We start from the raw sequence: 23,946 nt of genomic DNA on the forward strand, positions 1-23,946 counted from the left end.
AAATAGTTACTGATGATAGAAATAACAGAGTCACTTCAGAAACTGGAATGGAAACACTAAGAAGTTTAAGGTGATTCGCTCTTCTGAAATTGTCTCTGTAATAGTTACCCTCAATGAAAACTTAACTTCCGAAAATGATATGGAAACACCAAGGCCCGATTGTATAAAACATTTAATCTTAGATCAGAGGTTAAATTGGTCCTTGTTTCAGCTGAACTTGGAATTTTGTGTTGTATAAAGTCTAATCTGAGATTAATTTGTCTCAAACTAAAGTCAACTTTGACTGAAGAAATTTCTCCGATTAAGTTAGATGATCCAAGTTCAGTTATTTCTTTTATGTTTGAAATATACGAGTGACAGATTGTGCAAATAAAATATCCATTATTATTAATACTGTATTAATAGATATGATAGGTACAGACGTGGACAAATTATTAGACTAAAACGTTTTTCTTGGAAACATAATATAATTCGTCATATCAACTATCTGTATAATTCACAGAGTCTCTATTGTTGTAAATATGATTGTTTACATCTTCTGTTATATTTTTCCAATGGTTAAGTATATTTTGTCTGGCTGTGTTGGTACTACTGGTGTTTTAATTATATACTGCAGAAGATATTCAACAATATGTTCTCCTATGGCCTGCAAGAAGACCGGACATGAACAAAATTGAAAATCTGTGATCTATACTGAAGAAGAAAGTGAACAAAAAGAGGCTTACAACAAAACATGGACTCACGTAAGCACTGTCTGATATCTGGCTAAATGATGCTAATATTCAAAGAAAGTGTCAAACTTTGGTTTCCAGCATCCCTGACAAAATCAACGTGTTAATAAAGAATAAGGGAATGTTCACAAAATGTTAGTAACCTCCAGACTCAATTTTCTCTTCATTATTTCTGTGCAAAATATATTTTTGTTCATTATTTCTGCCGATAAATACAGCTTTGTTGCACATATAATTAATTTTGTCTAATAATTTGTCCACGTCTGTACATTTATATATATTTCTTTCAATTTCTTGCCTTAATACACAAACAATCTTATATTTTATAAGGCTCTATCGTGTTCAGCCGTATCAAATAACATAACCTATAATTATATTATGTTTATAACAACCATTAATTATTAATGGATATGATAGGTACATTCATAAATTTTCAATTAACTGTATTACTAAACGAAAATTGTCGTTTTATAAAGCTTTATTATGTTTAGCAGTATCAAACACCATAACTTGATAACAACTCTTCTTATTGTCCGCCATTATTTACATTGCACAAAAGACCAGTGTCTCCAACAGAGTGTACGGAAAGTCGCCAAAAAGTAGTTGTAAAGTCGCTAGATTTCTCATTATCAACAAAGAAAGATTAAATTTTGTCACTATGGGGTGCTAAAAAGGTCACTAAATCCCTATTTAAGCAATATAAGAGTTAAAAGAAATTGTTGTTGAAAAAGAGTTAAAGTCGCTAGATTGGCAACACTTAACAAACCTGTCCGCGCATCACATACTTCACCTGTTCATGCGATGTTGCCAAATCCTTTTCACGTGAACTTAGATTGCATTTGAACCAAGGTAATTTGATCGCAGAAAAGTGTTATGCAATAGAAGAAGTGTCTGAACTCGGTTCACTTTTCTATCTTCGATCAAAGTTGATCTTTAGTCAGGGAGTTTTATACAATTGGGCCCAAGAAGTTCAAAGTGACTAACTCTTCTGAAAGAGTGATGGTTCCTTCTTTTGAGATTTGAGTGTGTTATCTGCGACTTTCTTTCAACACGAATGAACTGTTAATGCCAACAGCTACTGTGCAACGCTAAGAATAAAGTTATGAGATAATCCATTAAGGGAAAACACCCCGAACGCAGTGTCATGGATAAATATATAATAGGATGCGAAACTGAGGTCAGCACCATCTGGCGGCAGGGGGCTGAAATAAGATGATCAGCGCCCAACGTCGTAGGTGGTGAACATTAGAACTACGTGTTGGGTACATTACCCAGAATTCTCTATTTATCCGTTCGAGATGCTGCTCGAGAAGCAAGATGGCAGACAGGAACTTGCTAATAAGTGAACATGAAGTGATACTACGTGTGTGTATAAGCAGTGTATGTTAAACAGTGATGTTTATGGACGTTGCAAAATAGTGTTGTTGAATGTATTGTAAAGTAATAGTAATATAATAAATTGAACTAAGTAGATTTTGCAGACTTTTCCATTGCGCTATACAATAAATACTAAAAGAATACAATCCCAATTATCTAACCTTTTGCTTTATTTTTTGTCTCTGTCTGGTTATATTTTAATAGGGTAGTGTAAAATAGATCGTCTCTTTTATCTTCCTTTTTCTCTGGTAAGAATGTTCAGTAGAAGATGCTATGAGGAATAAAAATGTAAATGTTTTATTTTAAATTGGATTAGTTTTGAATATCGATGAGGGTGGTAGGGAGGGAATACTTTCTGCACAGTTCAACATTTTTTTTACCATGTGCGCTGCTAAATGCATGGAGTAATTAGTTTTTATTTTCGCTACTTGGTGCGCTGCTAGATGTAATAAGTTCGCCTGCCCCCAACAGGTGGCAGAAAGATCAATTTCTACATTAGCGCCCCTAGCATGTGTTACGGGAAACTCAGTAAGTTTCGCATCCTGTTATGTATTTATCCATGGCTGTGTGATGTTTTACCACGATGCTTGACTGCACACAACACTTCAAGTGCGGAACTTGTTGCAAGTGTTGAAGACCAATTACAAGATCCGTCTGTGAGTCACAATGACTTCCAGTACAATCCTTAAAATGCAATACAATTTTTTTAAAAATTCTGAGCAAGGTGATTGCAACAACAGGGACATTTATGTGTCCGAGGTAGCCAACCAACCTTCAAGATTTGGAAAATGAAACAATCTTATTGTCAAGGAGTTTATGGTGACTATTTCTTTTATATGACGTCATTCCATTTTTGACCAATGAAGTGTAATGAAATTTTGAATTCCAACCAATCACAGTCACACTTTGCGATAATTTTTGCAACTAGATTATCGCTATCAATTTATCGCATGGTCGTTCTTTTGTTTAGTCGTCGTCGCCAACTGTTTCCCCGTAAATTGATGATCATGAATACATTAAGATGCAACTACACGGTTAAACTTTTCTTTCAACTTTAAAGCAATGAATGCAAGATTGATATTTAATATTAATTAATATATTTACGCAGTGAAGACGACGTTCAAAACGGCGCACCATGTAGACACAAAATCTTCATGCATCTTAATTGAACGTACCTTTTAAACTTGATTCTTTCAATATTCTTCCCAGATTGCACGCACACGCGATTGGAATATTGAACTGTGTATATGCAGCTTTAGTTCCGTTACACACTACAGCGAGAATGCTTTTGTCGAGCTATAAAAAATGCTTTCGTGTAGCACTAATTGTAACGGTCGAAATAAGGCACAGCTGACATTGGTCCTGCTTCCACAGGTAACTTAACCTATAATATTGTAGCCTATAAAATTTGTATTTTGTGAATGAAATGAAACAATTAATAGAAAGTCAGATGTTCAAATTTATGTAACATCATTGCATATCAAACCCAAAGACCTTGCATAGTAATAATAAGGTCTTTGATCAAACTGCCTTCCGTACGGCGTAATAAAATCCGTGTTTTAATTAGGCTATCTATATAGGGATGGCTTCACTGTGTAGCAACATGTCTCGCTGTGAATACATAAGCATTGGTATATAGCTGTCCCTACTATTACTGTTAAATTATATTATGATTTCAGCAGATAATGAAAATGTATTTATGTTATTATAATAATACGAGAAAAGTGCAGTACATGTAATTAACATTGTTAAACCTGTATTTCGCTTTTCGCAATTGGCATTACTGAATAATAACATCGAATTTCTTTATTGCAGTAATCAGTATTCATCTACGATTATTTCTACTTCACAATGTCTGAATAGGTTAATTTACAATTATTAACATTTTGTGATCGAATTTTAGGGATATATTATTTACATTTTTATTTCATTCACGAAATAGTCCTAATAAATGTCACTCGAGGTCTGAGATTTCCCAGATAAATCCACTCGCTTCGCTCTAGGATTTATCGGCTGATCTCAGACCTCTCGTGACATTAATACAGAAAAGTGTATCTGTATCACCATTATGCCATTATCTCTACAATAAAACCTTTCCCTTGACATAAAGTAATTTAACCTTTCTTCTCTCTAATCAACACTTTGGAGGGATTATTTACAGCAAAGTATAGCTTTGAAGTATCTGTTTGCCTTATTCTTAATGGCTTCACAGTTAGTTTAAATACACATAAATAATTTCAAATATACGCCAAACTTTCAAAGTGAACATAATGTACGCATATAAGTATAAGTCCTATGAATGACAATATAATGCAGACTTCAATTTAAGGCGTAACCTGGTGGAAACGGAATTGCTCCGAACGATGAATTTCTTGGAATAATACGACTCCGATGTATTCGAAACTACTCTAGTGAAAGAAAAAAATGATCATAGCTGATCTCAAGCGAATCGTGGAATTCTGTTTATCCCAATTACTTCACATGAGTTACTCTTGCGATTTCACGATAGTGTAACTTTTAACGGTTTACATCTGTATTTTCTGAGTAAATTCACTGGTAAATGTTTAATGCTAAGAAAATCTCAGCGAAACTTTCTCTGCAAACAAGTACAAATATTAAAACATACGGCTTATTGAAACATTGTACTTAGACGCCTAGGTAGCTCAGTTGACAAGCATTTGCTCAGGACGATCTAGGTCCCGAGTTTAAATCTCGACAATGGCGAGTTGTATTTGTGATGGACACAGCCAAGTCTGCGAGGATTTTTCTTGGGGTTCTTCCGTTTTTTCTTCGCCATTCCACCACCACTCTTGATCCAACTAGTGTTAGTGGTTTAGAATTAAATCGTAGTTCATCATATTCATTAATAGTTTTCTGCCTTCCTCTTAGTCTCCGCAAACGATCCATATATCTTAATGTCGTCTAACACCTGATATCTTCTGCCCCGAATTATAATCCCGTTCACCATTCCTCCCAGTGCATCTTTCAGTATGTAGTTTCTTCTCAACTAGTGACTAAACCAATTCCTATTTCCCGATCAGTTGCGGTTTTTCTTGGAAAAAATAAATGCTGTAGCTTCACGTTGCTTTCCGCACACACTCTCTCTTTCGTATTTTAAAACTACAGTACATGGGAACCCAGCTTGGAGGTGAGGAGAGTGGATTTGATTGATTAGGCCCTCCGGACTTCACCGAAATTCACCGCAAGGGTTAAATATAAGTTTTATCAGGTTTTTTTTACCATATCAGAGACGGGGAAATCCTAACTAGCCGTTGTCCCTACAATTCACCATATAAAGCCTTTAAATCAAACAAACGTTCACATCAATCATGTATTTCAGAAGCAATTCATAAGCAATGAATTTGGTTTTTTATGTTTATTTTTCACATTTTATTATAGCTATCGTAAAACAATAAATGTTTTATTTTCAAATTCTGAATATTATTAAGTATATAAGTAGCCTATTAATTAGTCTTAATGAAAAATATCTCTCATTGCAAGAACATTTAATAATATTATTACACAATTGACCCCTGATTGGTGTTCTAGCTGGCTCATGTACAGTAGTGGCAAAAAACCGGAGCGATCTTTGTAGCTGATTTTACAGCCTTGTTCACTCCAGAGTACGATAGCCTGGTAACTAAGACATTCGTGGTTCGAATCCTGCCTGGGAAGGAAACTTTACTTTGTTCCTTATTCAAATTTATTCCCAATACTTTTCGATTGCAGCGATATTTTACTACTTAATTAACTTATTATTCTCAGAACAATAATTTTACCAGCATTTTAATTTTTATCAGGGACGTTTACCATAGAGCATAAAAATCTGAGCCATAGATTAAGCAGTATCTGAAAAAAGTGAACCTAAATGAGTATAGTACAAAAAAAATCACTACGCAGTTTCTGAAAAAATAAAGTTTCTGTTTTCTTTTTTCCGTAAATAAACCCTAGAAATTATTATTGTGTAATATATGCATTAAATGGGATGACGTGAATGTTAGGAGAAAATCTACAAACGATTAGGGAAAACATGGAAATATTACTTGAAACAATTAATGCAATAGGATTGGAAGTAAATCCCGAAAAGACAAAGTATATGATTATATCTCGTGACCAGAACAGTACGAAATGGACATATAAAAATTGGAAATTTATCCTTCGAAGAGGTGGAAGAATTCATATATCTTGGAGCAACAGTAACAAAATATATAAATGACACTCGGGAGAAAATTAAACGCAGATTAAATATGGGAAACGCCTGTTATTATTTGGTTGAGAAGCTTTTGTGATCTAGTCTGCTGTCAAAAAATCTGAAAGTTAGATTTTATAAAAGGTACATTACCGGTTGTTGTGCATGGTTGTGAAACTAGGACTCTCACTTTGAGAGAGGAACAGAGATTAAGGGTGTTTGAGAATAAGGTTCTTAGGGAAATATTTGAGGATAAGAGGGATGAAGTTACAGGATAATGGAGTAAGTTACACAACGCAGAACTGCATGCGTTGTATTCTTCACCTGACAATTAGGAAAATTAAATCCAGACGTTTGAGATGGGCAGGGCATGTAGCACGTATGGGCGAATCCAGAAATTCATGTAGAGTGTTAGTTGGGAGTCCGGAGGGAAAAAGATCTTTGGGGAGGCCGAGACATAGAAGGAAGGATAATATAAAAATGGATTTGAGGGAGGTGGGATATGATGATAGAGACTGGATTAATCTTGCTCAGGATAGGGACCGATGGCGGGCTTATGTGAGGGCGGCAATGAACCTCCGGGTTTCTTAAATGCCGTAAGTAAGTAATGTGATTTAAATGACTAACATTGCTTTGTATTGTGGAAATATTTCCTAAATTGTAAGCATTCGAAGTACACAATGCCTTACGGGATCGATTTTGATCCAACGAAAGTAAGAAAAAAATAAAATTAGGTGATCATTTTATGTCGCAAAGAATAACGACTAAGGTGGGAACAAAGAGTTTTCAAAGAAAAGATGTCTTCCTCTGTAGCAACCAGGCCATACAATAAAGCCGCATGCTATCTGAAAACTGCTGCTCTTTAATATGAGCTGTAAGCAAGAAACAACTTCAAAGTTTTACGACGCACAATCCTTCCATTCATCGTCAGTGTCCAGGGAATGCACTTCCATTCGTGCTGGAGACATACGAGGTCATCTCGGGTTTTTATGGATGGTCTTGCTTTTGTTGCAGTAATGTCTCTTGTCGGGTTTCAACGAGGGTTTTGCATGCTTCGCCCCATAACGGAAAATGTCGCCGTGCAAGCTGCCGCACGCACCGTCCTCTTAGAACGCGTTCCAAAGTCGAGGCTAGACTCCAATATCGCACAGGGAAGCAGCTTTCAAAAGTACCGGGTTCCGAAAAAAAATGCATTTCTTCCTGATTAATGCAGTCATTTGCAGAATTTGTATAACAAATGACCTCCATCAATTCTTACCCTTCCCATTATTGCATTAATAATAATAATAATAATAATAATAATAATAATTTAATACAGTGAAACCTGTATAAAGCGGCCATCTGAAGTTATCTTGTAAAATGGCCGTTTTATCAGGTGACCGCTTGATTAAGGTTGCGGTTTTTGTGAATCAGCATGAAAGTACTGAATTTCATTGACTTTTTAGTAGTGTGCGCGTACAAAAATCGTGCATATTAATGTCAGCCTCTTCCATTCTTGCAACTAGATTTATTGTTAGACATGATTTCTCTCTCAAATTAACTTCACAGTTCCTCTGAATCAACTGAATGAAAAGAAAAAAAAATCGTAGAAGCTGTTCCAAATAGAGAAAGATAGAAAGAGGGGGAAAAAAACTAAAAAAATTGAATGGTTATCTACTGAACCTAAAAAATACTGTGACATTTTCGATAGAAATATTCCGTGTTTCAATCCTTTAAAAAGGAGTAAGAATTTAGAGCTGTGCAGGGTCGGAGTGGAAAGTGACAAAAGAGTTATAAAACAGTAACCAACTAACCCCAAGACATGGAGGGTGTACTGTTGTATATACAGTTAGCTATTGTCGTCGTGATATTGCTCTGTCCTCTAACCATCGAAAAAATAGGTCAGGCAATATCCGTGAAAAGATTTTTGTTGGAGAGTGACTGTTAAGGCTGGTTCACAATAAACCTGGAACGGAAACGGCAACGAGAACGAGAACGGGAATATTGTTAAAATGAATGTATTTAAATGTGAGGATTCACAATTAACTATTGTGAACGTTCACATTTAAATACATTTATTTTACCATTATTTCCGTTCTCGTTCTCGTTGCCGTTTCCGTTCCCGGTTTATTGTGAACCAGCCTTTATAGTCAGGTTCCAATCTAAACAGAACCCGGCCGCTGGCCGGCGCATGAGGTGGCCGCTAAATAAGGAGAGAATTTGTATTGATCTTATGGAAAAAACAATTGGTTCCAGAGAAAATTGGCCTTTTGGCCAGGTGGCCGTTTAAATGAAGTGACCGCAAAGGCAGGTTTCACTGTAATTTATTTATTTTATCTGGCAGAGCTAAGGCCAGGCAGACTCTAATTCTTATTGAATACAATTGCTTACATAGTTATTGCATTAATATCTAGACCATAAAACAACATGAAAGTAAAAAATGAAAGTTGGATAAGTAATGTTAGTGTGATAATAATAAACACTGGTAAGAAATAATAATAATAATAATAATAATTATTATTATTATTATTATTATTATTATTATGAAATAATTTATATATATATATATATATATATATATATATATATATATATATATATATATCAGTGAAACATACAGCAGTGTCCGTATAGGTCAGTTTCTATCTGATGCTTTTCCAATTCACTGCGGGCTAAAGCAGGGAGATGCACTATCACCTTTACTTTTTAACTTCGCTTTAGACTATGCCATAAGGAAAGTTCAGGATAACAGGCAGGGTTTGGAATTGAACGGGTTACATCAGCTTCTTGTCTATGCGGATGACGTGAATATGTTAGGAGAAAAACCACAAACGAATAGGGAAAACACGGAAATTTTACTTGAAGCAAGTAAAGCGATCGGTTTGGAAGTAAATCCCGAAAAGACAAAGTATATGATTATGTCTCGTGATCAGAATATTGTACGAAATGGAAATATAAAAATTGGAGATTTATCCTTCGAAGGGGTGGAAAAATTCGAATATCTTGGAGCAACGGTAACAAATATAAATGACACTCGGGAGGAAATTAAACGCAGAATAAATATGGGAAATGAGTGTTATTATTCGGTTGAGAAGCTTGTATCTTCTAGTCTGCTGTCAAAAAATCTGAAAGTTAGAGTTTATAAAGCAGTTATATTACTGGTTGTTCTGTTTGGTTATGAAACTTGGACTCTCACTCTGAGAGAGGAACATAGGTTAAGGGTGTTTGAGAATAAGGTTCTTAGGAAAATATTTGGGGATAAGCGGGATGAAGTTACAGGAGAATGGAGAAAGTTACACAACGCAGAACTGCACGAATTGTGTTCTTCACCTGACATAATTAGGAACATTAAATCCAGACGTTTGAGATGGGCAGGGCATGTAGCACGTATGGGCGAATCAAGAAATGCATATAGGGTGTTAGTTGGGAGACCGGAGGGAAAAAGACCTTTGGGGAGGCCGAGACGTAGATGGGAGGACAATATTAAAATGGATTTGAGGGAGGTGGGATATAATGATAGAGACTGGATTAATCTTGCACAGGATAGGTACCGATGGCGGGCTTATGTGAGGGCGGCAATGGACCTTCGGGTTCCTTAAAAGCCATTTGTAAGTAAGTATATATATATAGTTCACACCTGTGGAGTAACGGTCAGCGCGTTTGGCCGCGAAACCAGGTGGCCCGGGTTCGAATCCCGGTCGGGGCAAGTTACCTGGTTGAGGTTTTTTCCGGGGTTTTCCCTCAACCCAATACGAGCAAATGCTGGGTAACTTTCGGTGCTGGACCCCGAACTCATTTCACCGGCATTATCACCTTAATTTCATTCAGACGCTAAATAACCTAGATGTTGATACAGCGTCGTAAAATAACCCAATAAAATAAACATTGAGAAACCTGAAACAGCTATTATTGTTAACAAGAATTGTTAGAAAAATACTACCTTAGCCTATTCTTTAATTGGTTTGATGTCTGACAGTCCCTGACATTACTCGGTAGGGAATTCCAATACCGAGCAACAGCCACAGTGAAAGAAGATGAATATGAGGATGTTCGGTGGGAGGGAATGGATAATATTGAGGAGTGTTGTGATCGTGTGTCTAGGTTATGATGGATGGATAAATTTTGAAAACGAGACGCAAGATAGACAGGAGTGGAGAAATGCAATATGTGAAAGAGAAGGGAAAGACAGTGGATTTTCCTACGATCTTCTAGACGGAGCCATGACAACATTTTGCGGGATGGTGTTACGTGATCAGACCGGCGAATATTGCAGACGAAACGGACGCACATATTATGAACACGTTGTAGTCTGCGCCGAAGTAACGCTTAGGTCAGTAAGCAGAATATCACAGTAATCGAAGTGGGGCATCACGAGTGTTTGCACCAAAATTTTTTTCGTTGAAAAGGGTAGAAAATTCTTCAATCGCCTAAACGAGTGGATTAATGAGAATACTTTTTTGTAGGTTTCTGCAACTTGAATGTTCCAATTTAAAATCCATATAAATACCTAGATTCTTTACTGATTCACTGAACGGAATTTCGGTGCCGTTTATTTTAATCGGGGACAGAGTTATAAATTCCTAACAGTGAGTAGTTTCAATACTAATGTAGTAAACGTCACAAGAATTATTTCCTTCATGTGAAATATTTCACGAGAATAAAATAAAATTCTCATAGTAACAGCTAAAATTCTGTGTCCATACTAGTTTAAGTTTTTAAAATGGAGCATGGTTATGTCTAGATAAAGGTTTGTTTAATAATGTAATTGAGAAAAAAAAATCAAAGAAACATTTGATATTATCAAAACTTATTCATTTATGTCTGAGTTTATATTTCCTTAAATATTATTGCATAATTACTCTAGTCCAGTAAGTCAGTCAGATCTGTTACACCACTCTGTTCCTATGGATACACAGTTGAAAAAGAAATCCCACAGATGTCAGCACAAGCCAAGATGATGCACAAAGAGTCATTTTGATTGTACTGCTATGTTCACCCATTTTGATTTGGCGAGATTGTGTATCATACTCTTGCTTTATGTTTTAGTCTAAGCGTGCATTTTTACTCTGTCAGATCTGTTTGTGTCCTGTTTTCCACAAATAACAGCATATAAAGTCAAGATCAAGAGGACATAATAGTGCACGTGTGCAGTAGTTAAGTTGCTATTTTGAAGATTTTAAGCAAAAAAATTTGAGGTTACCACATGCTTATGTTTGCTTTGTCATGTCTGTTACCTGTCAGATCTGTTACTCCGTCATGTCTGTTACATCATTCAAAACAATGCTGTAAAGCAAGGTGAGTGTATAGTGGCTGATTATTATGGCAGAGACATTGCAATACATTAATACATGCAGAATATGCACTAAATAGTACTTTAATTTTGACGTTCTCAATCGTCCATTTGTTATACAAATTTTACAAATGACTCGCCTACAACGGAATACACGGTTCAAAAAATTTTAAGTTTCGGTATTAAATTGCTTATTATAGGGATACGTAACAAGCTGTTTTTTACGGTGATGGGTTGTTAGCCCTGATAATATTAAAATGGATCTGAGGGAGGTGGGGTATGATGATAGAGACTGGATTAATCTTGCACAGGATAGGGACCGCTGGCGGGCTTATGTGAGGGCGGCAATGAACCTTCGGGTTCCTTAAAAGCCATTTGTAAGTAAGTAAGGTATTAAATTGCATAAGACTCTCACATAGGTGTAAATTATTTTGTGCGAGATCGTGCGTATTTGCTTGGTTTCCGCACAAAACCAACCCGCGGTAAGTCTAAAATTCCACATTCAGTATTCCCAACCGAACATACATAACAATTTCCCTCTTCTTACCGCGTAAGTGACATATTGATTTTACTGCTTAGGCTTTTAACATATTATTTTTAGAGACATTCAATATAGTAATAATTATAAATTAGAAACTTGCACTGCAATTTCACCTAAATTGCACTGTTAATTATTGTTTTTAAATATTTGCAAAAATTAAGTAAACTCTACAACTCCACTAAAGTTACTGCATTTCGTGATGCATGTAACATTAAGGAAACCGTTTGTTTTAAGTTCGCATTTATAGACTTGGGGAAAAAAAAAGACAGACGTATATCACGGCCTGCTGGAGTATAGCAAACACAGAAAACATTTTAAAGCAACAATGTTGAAGATAGATATTTTTGTTTTCCAAAATTGCCGTCATTGAACAGAAACCAAGATGGAGATTTCATTGCAACTAATTAGAAATTCCTCTTTCAGGTATGTAATAAACTATCTTCGCACAAAATAATGTACGATACACGAGCGGTATGTTTTCTTTCAATTCTCGGAAATTAAAAAAGCTCAACTACGTTTCGCTTTTTCAAACTTTTCCTCGAACATGAAAACTTCAACATACCGCTCTTGTAACGCATATTACTATTGCATTCTCTTTAATTATTACGGATTTCCCCCACTATTACGGCATTACGACCAAAGGGAAAAATATTACGGAAAAGCAAGTATTATCAACAGTAGGCCTAATCTCACCACACGTTTTGATTTATCTAGAGAAAATGAAAACTCGAGTGGCATTTAATTGACTATTAAACGATTAGAAGAAAGTATATAAAGATTAGAAGTAACGAAATACTCCAATACAATAAAATATTAATTGACTTACGAAAATACAACTGTCTTCAAATGTATTATTGTACCATCTCAACATTACAAATATTACGCTAGATGCATGCTAGATGGCAGTAGTGTCTTTATACAGACACTGTAATGATTACTATTCAATAAATCTTAATATTAAACAATCTCTGATACGTGGCTATCCATAATATCGTATAGCAGAAGTTCTTTTTATTCTCTCAGAGCAGAAGCTATAACATAACCTAACTAATATACACAAGTGTTAGAAAAGTTTTAATTAACGACGATGACATAAAAAATAAACATGAATAATTTTAAAAGGAATAATTATTGAATGTACAATTTTCAAATTTGAATGTGGTTGGTGGTTCAATTGATGTTATATTGGACGTGTGCGTAATAGAATTGGAACTCGTTGATTTAGGCCTACATGGTGTATTCAACTTATTCAGGATTTCCGAATGGTGCTATTCATTTATTTGTAAATCGGATTTCAGAAGATGCATTGGTATGATCAGTGATTTCTATTAATTCTTGTTCTTGAATGCCAATGCGAGTCATATTTGAAACTGCTGTGCATCGACTGGAGTGGTTTGTACTTTTATACATATTTTTGACGTCCAGACCAGCGCAGTTTCAAATGTTGGCAAACAAGGAAACAAATGCTAGGGACGCGATAAAATTAAACAAATGCTAGGGACGCGATAAAATTGTGCGATAAGCAGCCATGATTGGTTGAAATACGTCCTTTCGTACCGTTTTATTGGTCAAAAGTAGTATGACGTAGTAAGAATGTAATAGTCACTACAATATACCTAACTTTATGATCTCAAATATTTTCGAAACGAAACAAAATATAAAGAACTAGTTGCTCAGGAATGTAAACGCATCAGGGGCTCACAAAGTGAGAAGTTATACACAATTATTATTTTTAAGTGAAACGCACATCTTCATTCTTGAATACACTCTTTTAACACTTATATATTCATTAATGAACTTACAATTTCTGAGTGGCCATGTTAACAAAACGTATGATAAATGTATTGGGATATTTTCATAGAGTATAAATATATTTTTAATCAGTGTTGGTGGAAAACAACATCTCTCAACATGGCCACCTAATTAAGCCTGGTTTACACGCTGAGATATGCTTACACGCTGAGCTTATAAGAAAGGGCGCTCGAGTCTAAATTCCGGTCGATCAGTTTTGAATTTAAAACTTGTTCTATGCAAGCGCAGAGATTTTTTTCGAGTAGTCCATTGTTTCCCATGTGACATCCGAACAATTCTCCATCATCATCATCATCATCATTATCATCATCATCATCACCACCACCACAAATGTAATGTAGCAGTGAGGGAAGTGAGACGGTATGCGACGGTATGGAATACCGCCATTGGTTTCTATGGCCATAAAACATACCGTTAGTGAAAAATGACATACCGTCACTGTAAAAATGTGATCGTAAAAATTTGTTTATACATTTCTTCTCAGCAAAGAGTACTATCTATTTGCTTCGTAAATCTAAACCACAGCCTTCTGGAACTGTACTCAGTGTGTATTTAGACACGCTTATTTGATAAGCTCAACCCCTGGAATGCTTACAACTGTAGTACAGGGCTATTCAAAAAGAAGGATCAGATTTCAAACATTTATTTCTTCCAAACTACAAAAGATAGAAACACAATTCCAACGTTCCAACGTTCCTGGACAGAGAAAGATTCGATGTTGTATGCATTCAATATGAGCACCATGTGTTACACAACAAATATCAAAACGGTGGCTCATTTCTTGCCACACACGAATCAGCTGGCCTCTAGTTATCGAATTCACAGCTTCAACAATTCGATGTCGCAGACTTTCAAAAGTGTCAGGCATAGGGGGAATAAAAACACGGTCTTTTACGTAACCCCACAGATAAAAATCACAAGGAGTGAGGTCTGGAGACCTGGGAGGCCACTGGCGATGAAGTTGATCTTCTCCTCCTCTTCCAATCCAACGTCCTGGAATGGTGTCATTCAGGTAATGTCGGACGTGGTTAGAGAAATGAGGCGGTGCACCATCTTGCATGAAGATGAAGTCATTATTAAACTGACGGCGAAAAGCACGTTGAACTTCAATAATGGACTCTAGTTTTGCTAATTGCAGCACACAAAATGCTTTTCCCTGTTGTGTCGCCATTTTACTACAGACAATCAACAGCGCCAATGCGGCCGCGCATGGGCGCTGGCCAATGCGGCCGTGAGTTGAACTTCTACCCGGACTGTTCAAAATTTGAACTTTCGTCTGTCCAGGAACGTTGGAATTGTGTTTCTATTTTTTGTAGTTTGGAAGAAATGGATATTTGAAATCTGCTCCTTTTTTAATAGCCCTGTATTTCAAGTATAGAAGGCTGTGGTCTGTGCCTTGTGGTGGTCATTGTTGCCAATTTAGTGACTGTCATTTTTGTTGCACTTTTTATTAATAATTAAGTAAGGCACTTTGAAGCTTTAACATTATTTTAAATGATAAGTCTTAAATAATGTTGTAAAATGATCTAGCAAATAACTGAAGTAATTTGTAATTATTTTATTAAGAAATGTAATGTGTTGCGTAAGCTTGAAAGATTCGCGTTACTGACTGCACGAAACAATTTATTATAAACATCATGTATTTCTATATTGTAAGGGAGGGGGTATGCCTTTTTTTAAATCGAGGTATGCCAGAGGAAATCTTGGGGTAGCATACTATCTGGTTTTTTTCTACTTCCCTCACTGATGTAGACTCACCGCCTGTGGTGTACTCTGTACAATCTCTGACGAACTAAGTGGTTTACACTTCTTAGCACTAGCGACATCTATGAGCCACGCTTGTAGAGTCGGGGCTAATAACGGCTAGTTAAGGGCCTTGCCATTGCATAAAAGAAACCTGTAGGTCTATCTACAGGGTGAAAAGTAATTAAACCGACAAACTCCAGGAGGTTGTATGGAACACCAAAACACACGGTTTTCTCTAATATATTTTCTTCAGAGGCTTTATTAAACCGGAAGAGGACGTATGCGTTCTTCAGTTCATGACTACTATACAAATTCACATTTTATTCTACTCCTTGAGCCAGTGCAGCGCTTTATTAAACCAGCAGAGGGCGTATTCGTTCTTAAGTTCATGATTAGTCTACAAATTCACATCGCGTGCGTGATTACTTGAACAATTTCCAGGGAAGTGGATTGGCAGAGGCGGTCCTGTAACTTGGCCTCCTCGATCTCCTGACCTGACCCCTCTGTTTTTTTGTGTGTTGGGACAGATGCGTAATATTCCTTACGCAACCCCAATTGAATCAGAAGGTGATCTACTGGCCTGGATATTTGCTGCAGCGGGGGAAATAAACGATAATCCTGAATTCTTTCACGACGTTAGACAATCCATGTCCCGCCGATGTAACCTTTGTGTACAGGTCAATGGAGGTAATTTTTTAACATCTTTTGCTTTGATTTAGTGTGTAAATGTTTTTAACAACTTTTGCAGTGATTTTGGTGTGTAAATTTTTATAAGAGACTCCAGCAATAAAGCATGGCGATGGTTTCTGTTACATTAAGATCTGGTGTCCTCGCGAAATAGTGCCTCACAGCACAGTATGATGTTAGAGAAAATTGTTTGTTTTGGTGTCCCATACAAGCTTCCGAAGTTTGTCGATTTAATTACTTTTCACCCCTTATAATTAAGTTCCATAATATACTGTATGTTGAACATGACGTGTCAGACAACCATCGACGATGATACCGCATCTGAAACAGTTGCGTTACAAAGGAAGTTTGTATCGGAAGGGCGTGAAATTGATGTTCCTCTAAAGATTTTTGTAGCTTTGATTATGGATTGAGTTATCGTTCCAAAGGAAAGAAACCGAAAGGAAAGTGATTTCTCGTTTCTCGGAATTTCAAATTCCGCAATGAAACTTAAAATATTGTTAGTAACCCAAAGATTTGGTATGTGAGTATTATCTACAGGACTTTCTCTGTTTATCTGAGAATCCCTTACTCCCTTCAGTTTCCTCCTGAAATCTTATACCAGACTGAAATTTTTAAGTAGGAAATACTTGTTCAAATCGGGATAATTTCTTCGCACTTTGTGATAAGCTTTAGGGGAGACTGTTGCACCTTTAAACACTTTTCACATTTTATTTTATTTTATTTTATTTTTTAATTTTTGGGAATGAAATTTTTTAAATGGAAAAATGCTTGAATTAATTATTGAAGATTCCTTTACAACTTCTTACATGTATTTTCCTGTTTTACAGATCTATTAAGGATGGAAAAAATAAAATGAAGGAATATATAATGTGTTCAAAGGTACAACAGGTTCATGTACCTTCGAACATGCCCTCTTGTACCTTGCAACACATGACATAAAGGTGGTAATATAGCTGTAAAAACTTACAATCACATTTAAAATGTATTTTCAATCATAAAACAGAGCAGGCTTCTCTGATTGAGATTTTATTTCCTGGAGGAGCAATGACTGCTTCAACAATTTTCTTCAAGGCATCCGGATTAATTGGAGGGCCTCTTAACTCGATTTACTTCGTGACATGATCTTAAAATAAAAGAAAAACAAAAACCGATAGTATCGTGTAGTTTGGAACATATTCCATGGTACAAGATGTTTTGTGTTCAAAGGTACAAGAGGGTGCACTTTTAAACAAATATGACTCCCAAAACTAGAGATTCGAATAAATCATGGAAATTAAAATATGTTGTTGCTCACCAGATGATAGGCAACACATTGTACTTGATTGACAGTAACAAATACAATCTGGTTTTGTGTCAGAAAATACATATCAATGAACGAAATGTTTACTTTTGGTACTGAAAAAAATGGTTTTGTCCACAGAACTCACACTTTGCAAGAAATCAAACCGAAACTACGACCAGAGCTACTTAGGGGCTTTTCCTACAATCTACTTCAGTTTGAGTCCTCTATGTAGCAGAAAAAATTAAAAAACAAAAAATGTTCATAGGTACTATGCTAAAGGTACAACGGTCTCACCTACGTATGGAGTGTTTCTCGAATTTTTATCGCAATATGCTTTTCTTTTGTATTACACCACAAACACACCCCCTCCACACACGATATATATTGATAAATTCTTCAAGAATTTTCCGTTCGACGTCCATGTCTGCCAAACTGAAAATACAGTACTACAGACAATGAAACAAGCTGAAACTTGCATCAGTGTCACAGAGCTCGTATCTTTGTAACTCATCGATGTTGAAATACTAAGACAGGACTCGCAGTTTCAATTATACAAAGCCGCGCACAGTGCAATTTGCATCTTGAGACACTTGTATCGATGCAGGTGTAAAATATCTGAGCGTGTATGGCCCATTTAAGGCTCAGGTCCATGATGGGTGCACCACTATCACCAATCATTGGGAGAGCCACGATATTGTTTCAGTATGCGCATTGGCAGTGGTATTTCATCCACTCATTAAAGTGAAATTGTTGTCATTCAATGCATGTTTCGTTTTAAAAAGAAATATGTGAAATACGTACGAATACCTCAAAATATTTGATTGACATTTTGCTTTGTTTCAGAATCCTGTTCACCTCATGACCCACGGTGCCAGTTACTGTCCTCGATTCCGACGACCAGCAGAGGATATTTTGTTGCCAAACAATGTGCCAAAAGAGATTATCTTGGAAGTAGAAAACTTGCCGCATCCTCAAGTGGGGCACACAGGCTTCCAGTGTATTGTTACCATTGAAGGTGCAAATATGATATTACCGGCCCGCGTGGATAACCCATTCATCGTATGCGATAAGACCACTGTAAGTATTGCATATATTTGAATGGTGAATTTGCAAAACGACTTCTAGAAGTAGTTTTGAGAAAATTAAAGAGAACTGTTTTTAGCCTCGCTGAATCATATATTGTTTTATGCTCGACCATGCCGAAATGTAGTAATTATACACCTGGTAGCAGTTCTTTAATGCATGTCATTAAAGTACACCTACTCATTAAAGTACAGGTGTTCAGCCAATGACAACTCAGCTTACAGGTGTTCATCCAATGACAAGTCAGCTTTGTACCGTTATAAAACCGCAAGTATCGATTATTCTCGGATATGCAATCGAAAGAGAATTGGCGAAAAGTCACGGAGGCTGGAAATCCAATACTGTCGCAGAAGGTTATGTTCTGTTACTATAATAATTAGCGTTAATTGTAAATAATATTAAAATAAATTCAATTTGTCAACTCGTTTTTCAATGTCGAATTCAATAATCAAGGTTATATCAACCTACGACCTATACTTACGAACTAGAAACCAGGTCTCCACATGTACGCGGCGCCCCCCCCCCTTCATCCGGACATCGGGCACGGTATCAAGTCACTCTTTCAGACCTTATGAGGGCCAGTATTTAATATGAATACTCCGCTTCATACAGACCTCAACCGGATTGGACAACGTAGGACCAATCAGATGCCAGAAGGAGAACCTACGACCTATCACAGCAAGTACTCCCCCCATCGAGACTACTATATATATAATAGCTGGCAGACTATTTCCTTATCCAACAACTGCTCTGAAGATGGCCACAACACAGCGGTCGAAACGTCAGCCAATAACACCAAGACAACGCGGTAGAAGCCCTGAAGCTTATCCACACACCATTTACACCAGCCGCGGAAGCCTACGCGAACACTTAAGGTTATATCAAGTTTAACGGGATTACATCAAGGTCAATGACATTATTGTTCCTCGGAAAAAAATCAATACTTTCGCGTCTGCGCAAATCTCACAATTAACGACCTAGAACAAGGTCACTTCCGATCTTGTCAGATACAAATAAAATGTATACATCTGAATAATTTCAAGTTAGAAATATGGTCGAGCATAAAAAGTCGTATGAAACTCGCCTATAATGGTAATTAAGAAGCTCGTATGAAAATTATGAAACGAGCGCAAGCGAGTTTCATAAACATCCATACTCGCTTCTTAATTACTATCATTATAGGCTCGTTGCATAATGTACTAATAATATAATTTTGTTATATGTAAGAGAAATAGTTTTATTATTATAAAAATGCATATTTTTATATTCTTCTTCAGGTCGTAAAAAATTTAATTATCCGCAGGACTTAAGTTGTTCTGCAAATTAACTTTAATCCTGCATCATAATTATTAGGTTACTGACACATAAACATGTTTAGCTAAATGTATTTATACCACAATCATAAAATAACCTTATTGCAATTGTTGAACAACATTTTGTACAATTTATTAATAAAAAGAGCACAGGCAACTCTTAGGAGTGTCATGACGAGACCACAGCTTAGTTTCATCTTTCAATTCTTTGTTGTCTCCCATGCTATAATGTTTTTTTATGAAATGTATGCACGTTTTCTTCATCACGAATGTACTTAAGCATTTTACGAATATCTTGAATTTTGGTTTCATTGATCGGGTATAAACCACTGTGTTGGAAAGTGTGGAGAAAGAATGATGCTGAAAATGATCAAGAAGTAGAAAGGGAATGGGTTGTGTCACTGGTTGAATAGACCTGCCTACTGAAGGATGCACTGGAAGGAATGGTAAACGTGAGATAAGTTCGGAAAGAATTACCAATGACAACAGATAAAGAACAATTTGTCAGCTGAGTGTATGATTAAAATTATATATTATGTAAGTTTCTTCAGTACTTGACAGGAAAGACAACTTAAGTCCAGGACTAAAGTCGTTTTACCCCTTAACGAAATATTCTGCTGCTAATAAAAACTATAGAAAAGTCGTGGATTAAAGTCATTCTGCGACTAAACGATGCCCCTTTCACACAGTAACATAATCATGCTCTCAACTCAAAACCCCCAAAATGTAGACTTAAGTCGTTTTGAAAATTCACCATTCATTTATTTTGAAATCTTGTCCGAAAGAAAAGAATAAAATGATACAATTTAGTATCTGTATCTCAATCGGTCTCTGGCCTGCCAGTACTTATACTAAGGTATTGACTTCATCAGAACTGAGTAGTTGATCAAGTGTTCTGCATCCGCTACATAGAAGACTCGCAAATACTCACACGTTGAAATTTCTTGACCAAACAGTCATCCTTCAACATTCTGAACTTGACAACTGATTTTCGTCTTGGCCAGTCAAGAAAAGTGATGTTTGTCTTTCCATGTGCTGTTCTGGGTTGTCTTCAATCTTTCTATATTGGTCATTGTTGAAATTTAGTGGATGATTGTAGCCACAGTGTAGTGTGGTATGGAATTTTCCTTGTCGGATTGTTTACGATTTCATACTTTTTTACGCAAGTCTCATCTGCACTTCCATTCCTGAAATGCCACAATGCGAAGGGATCCACTGTAGTATGATTTTCGTTTGAAACAAACTAAGTGGTTTAATTTATTATATTTCTGCATTCTGTGAATATTTTAAAGGCAATGGTTTTCTATAATTGGTAATTATTAGAGCCCGGATGTTTAGGCATTTATTTTGGTTAAAATAGGCAGGCATATAGGCAATAAAAATGGCACAAATAGCCAGTGAAATAGGCATTTAGTATTCATGGAAACAGACAAAAATAGACAAATACTTAATAAACTATCACATACGGTACTCACTTTCCTTGGTTACATGTCACAACAAGATGCCTTTTTAAGTTGTCAACAGGTGATCACGTTCACCGTGAAAGCCCGAAAACATAATGAGCTTCTCTAGGGAGAGAACACATGGTAATGTTATAAAATTTAACAGATTATCTTGAAACGAGAGAAGTTATGCACTCTAACTTCTCTTTTTAGGTGCCGTAATACGAACACGATAAAAAAATTTCATACAATAACATCACAATATAAAATCGTGTGCTGTAAACAGAATCTAGACGTATACTACTGGGTGTTCATTTCAAAGTGTGTCATGACGTCACTGTTGTGAGTCAGCGATTTTAAGCGAGTTTCAGCTTTTATATCAGAGAAGTTGCCTATTAATCAGGCGTTCAATCTGAACTTGAGAACGTGTACGATATAACTTTAACGTCGTAGCAACAGATAGCGGCCTGTACGGTCTGTGTGCTACCATAACCTCTTTCCTCGGGCAAGTCGTACGCAGGGTATTTACCATCGGTTGCGTACGGCAACATTCCACAACACAAATAAAATGCTCCGTGTCCATGTTTACTGTCGAAATTAATGTCAACAAATACGTTAGTAATCGTCTTAACCCTCTCCCCATTTCCCGACGGTAAGGAAAAAAACTCACCTCAGTACGTGTTTCCAAACAGTTCACATTCCTGCCACTACTGGCGTTACCGTACGTATCGGTAAGTACTCTTCAGAATGAACGCTAGGCAACTTCTCTGGCACATAGGTAATACGCCTCTTCGTAAGTGTAGGAAGAATGAATTCTCTAGGCTCATCGACTAGCCACATGACGGCATACATCGAGCCATGACACACTTTGAACTGAACACACAATAGTTTGACCTTTTGAGAGAGACAGACTTCATTTTTTAGATCCAGTTTCACAAAAACTTTAAGAAATTCATCTCTCACTTGCTAATCGTTTTATCTGTAGGTGATTGGTTGCTTATTGGTAAGGTAATCCATGCAGAAACCGTAAACTTAAGTCAGGTGGAAGGGGACCCATTTACAAAGCTTCTCGTGTTTGAAAGCTGTTGCTTCATATTTCTGTCAAATTATGTTTAATATACAAATTTATTTTATGTTTCTTTTGTGTTGATTACAAATGTATCAAATTATGTGGTCCAGTTTTATTAGATTAACATTGAATCGTTAAAACTTCCTTCACTTTCAACAGTATTCCTATGAGGCCAACACTGGAGAGTATCAGGCTAGTGTGACAATAGTGTGGAATCGTAACCACCACGTGGACACCATCAACGTAGTGCTGTACAAGTGTGACATCTTGGGCTCTCATCGAGAACATCCAGACTGCTCTTTGTGTGTGACACGCAATGCCAAGTACCAGTGCACGTGGTGCGCCAACACCTGCAGCTTCAGCGAGAGCTGCATGCACACACCAGTGAGCGAATGTCCCAAACCGCGCATCGACATGGTGAGTCAGATTTATCTTTCAAAGTGTAACATGCATACATACATACACACATACAAGCAGAGTTAATTTAAAACAGCAGTGAGTTCTGATGGTAAAATATGACAGAACGAATTAAATTTGCAGGCATTTGACCCGAACAAATGTACTGTATACCTTATTTTATTTCAAGGAGTGCAGTTCGGTGGCTCCTTTGAACACCCACTTACAGATTTATGACTTCCAACACAAACAACTCTGACAATTCCAACCTGTCCCCTCGTCCCAACATTGCACAGTTGCCACAATCCTGGTGACCCTCGAAATGAGACAGTGAAACTGACGGGATTCTTGGAATTCGGTAAAGATGCGACAACTCTGCCTCCACGTGCCTGTCAATTCTTCTGAACGAGGCTTGTCATTTGTTACTGACAGGAGAAGGCAAGATTTCTGTCACAGTAAGGAAGACATTTATGACGACCAATTAGTAGGGGGCAGTAGAAGGTCTGTCTGCAAAGTCCTTTCTATGAAACTGCCCTCCATGAAATAAAATAAGGTATACATTTTCGTTCCTCAGAGCAGTTTTAAATTTTACGGAACCAAGAAAACGCTGCAAAGGGTTATTTCCTGGAGTCAGCAGATACGTACTAGAGCTCGCGTATACGTTAGAACAATGGAGGGGAGAATAAGAAATGAAAACTTAAAAAATTGCGCTTAAAGACATTTCTGGAAATTTACTTTCTCTTACGCAAGTTTACCGGTTAACTACTTCAAAAATTGAAGTGGGAGGCAACTATTTCCAATTGGTTGAAGCAAAGTTGTGTTTGGAGCTTTTCTGTACACGTTTAAAACAGAAAAATGAACACGTACACCGTTTGTAGTTTTTCTTACGATATTAAATACATTCTTCATGGCAATGACCTCCCAGTTCCCTATTCAGAACACGTCCTGTGAAGAGTTGTTAACCGAAACGCAACAGACTACCGTGTTTCAATCAATGAATTGCCTA

General features: G+C 36.6%; 1 protein-coding gene across 11 annotated transcripts in view; it reads left to right on the plus strand.

Annotated features, from left to right (window-relative positions):
- The window catches only part of PlexB (plexin B), a 1,260,445-nt gene that overhangs the window by 1,176,118 nt on the left and 60,381 nt on the right, over window positions 1-23,946 (plus strand). For all 11 annotated transcript variants that reach the window (XM_069838306.1, XM_069838310.1, XM_069838312.1 and 8 more), the window contains exons 8-9: window positions 18,481-18,714; window positions 22,704-22,961. In XM_069838306.1, the coding sequence (XP_069694407.1) occupies window positions 18,481-18,714; window positions 22,704-22,961 (492 nt within the window). The remainder of the gene's footprint in view (window positions 1-18,480; window positions 18,715-22,703; window positions 22,962-23,946) is intronic.

This window comes from Periplaneta americana, chromosome 10 (genome assembly GCF_040183065.1).
Source record: "Periplaneta americana isolate PAMFEO1 chromosome 10, P.americana_PAMFEO1_priV1, whole genome shotgun sequence".
NCBI lineage: Eukaryota > Metazoa > Arthropoda > Insecta > Blattodea > Blattidae > Periplaneta > Periplaneta americana.